Consider the following 992-nt stretch of genomic DNA (forward strand, 5'->3'; position numbering starts at 1 on the left):
CCTGGGAGCTGAGCATCACCAGAGATTACCCAGGATAAAAAAAAAAAATTATCCTCATTTTTTGACCCCCGGATGATGCGAAGTTGAAATGAACCCAAGTGAATTTTTGCTCCGTTACCTTTGTGGCCAAGAGGCGGGTCAGGTAGATTTCAGACACCATCTTGCTGCCCCTGTCTCCTTCCTTCTGGTCACCGTGGTCGTGGTTTTTGACCAAATGCCAGACYTTGACGCCGCTYTCCAGGTCGGGGGTGATCATGGGCGCCCGCGAGCGCAGGCTGTCGGGGCTGCCGGTGTAGCGGAACGTGGAGTCTGAGCCCAGGGAAAGAGAGAAAGATAAAGCCTGGTCACCTTTCTGCACCTCCCTCRGTGCCCTCAGCACGTCTGGTGATGCCCAAACCACCTGCAGGTTTTGGGTTTTTTGTGGGGTAATGAAAGGTGAAACCACGCGGGCATAACCAAAATCAGCATTCGGCAAAGACTCGTGTTGCTCTCCATTGAACAAAAAACCTCAGAACTGAGCTTCTTTATTTTCAGACATGGCTCTCTAAAAACCCTCAGAAATGAGCTTTTTTTATTTTCAAACATGGCTCTCCAAAAACCTTCAGAATTGAGCTTTTTTTATTTTCACTCATGGCTCTCCAAAAACCCTCAGAATTGAGCTTTCTTTATTTTCAAACATGGCTCTCCAAAAACCCTCAGAACTGAGCTTTTTCGATTTTCAGACATGGACTTTGCTGCTCCATTCACATTATTTCCTGATGCGAACTCCTCATCCAGATCCACACAAAACTCCTCCCTGAGTTACAGCTCACACACTTTAACCCCAGGCAGCAACTCTTCAGCAGCAGAGCCCTGAGTTTGGGATTTGGTAAATAATGAGAAGCTGCCCAGCACAAAGGGCAGCAGAAACTGCTGAGTTTGTCCTTGAGGCTTTCAGGAGAGTGGTGAGGACTCAAACTGAGCATCAACAGCAGCGCCTGAGGCCATCCCTG

General features: G+C 48.3%; 1 protein-coding gene across 1 annotated transcript in view; it reads right to left on the reverse strand.

Annotated features, from left to right (window-relative positions):
- LOC130587042 (plexin-A2-like) overlaps window positions 1–309 on the reverse strand; it is a gene marked incomplete at its 5' end in the record, with an annotated part of 8,042 nt that extends 7,733 nt beyond the window's left edge. Inside the window, one exon of the mRNA XM_057387999.1 lies at window positions 119–309. Coding sequence (XP_057243982.1) covers window positions 119–309 — 191 coding nt within the window. The remainder of the gene's footprint in view (window positions 1–118) is intronic.
- Between the last annotated feature and the right edge of the window lie 683 nt (window positions 310–992).

Source organism: Malurus melanocephalus, unplaced genomic scaffold, assembly GCF_030028575.1.
Source record: "Malurus melanocephalus ecotype Western Australia unplaced genomic scaffold, MMel_1.1 scaffold_1482, whole genome shotgun sequence".
NCBI classification, from domain to species: Eukaryota; Metazoa; Chordata; class Aves; order Passeriformes; family Maluridae; genus Malurus; species Malurus melanocephalus.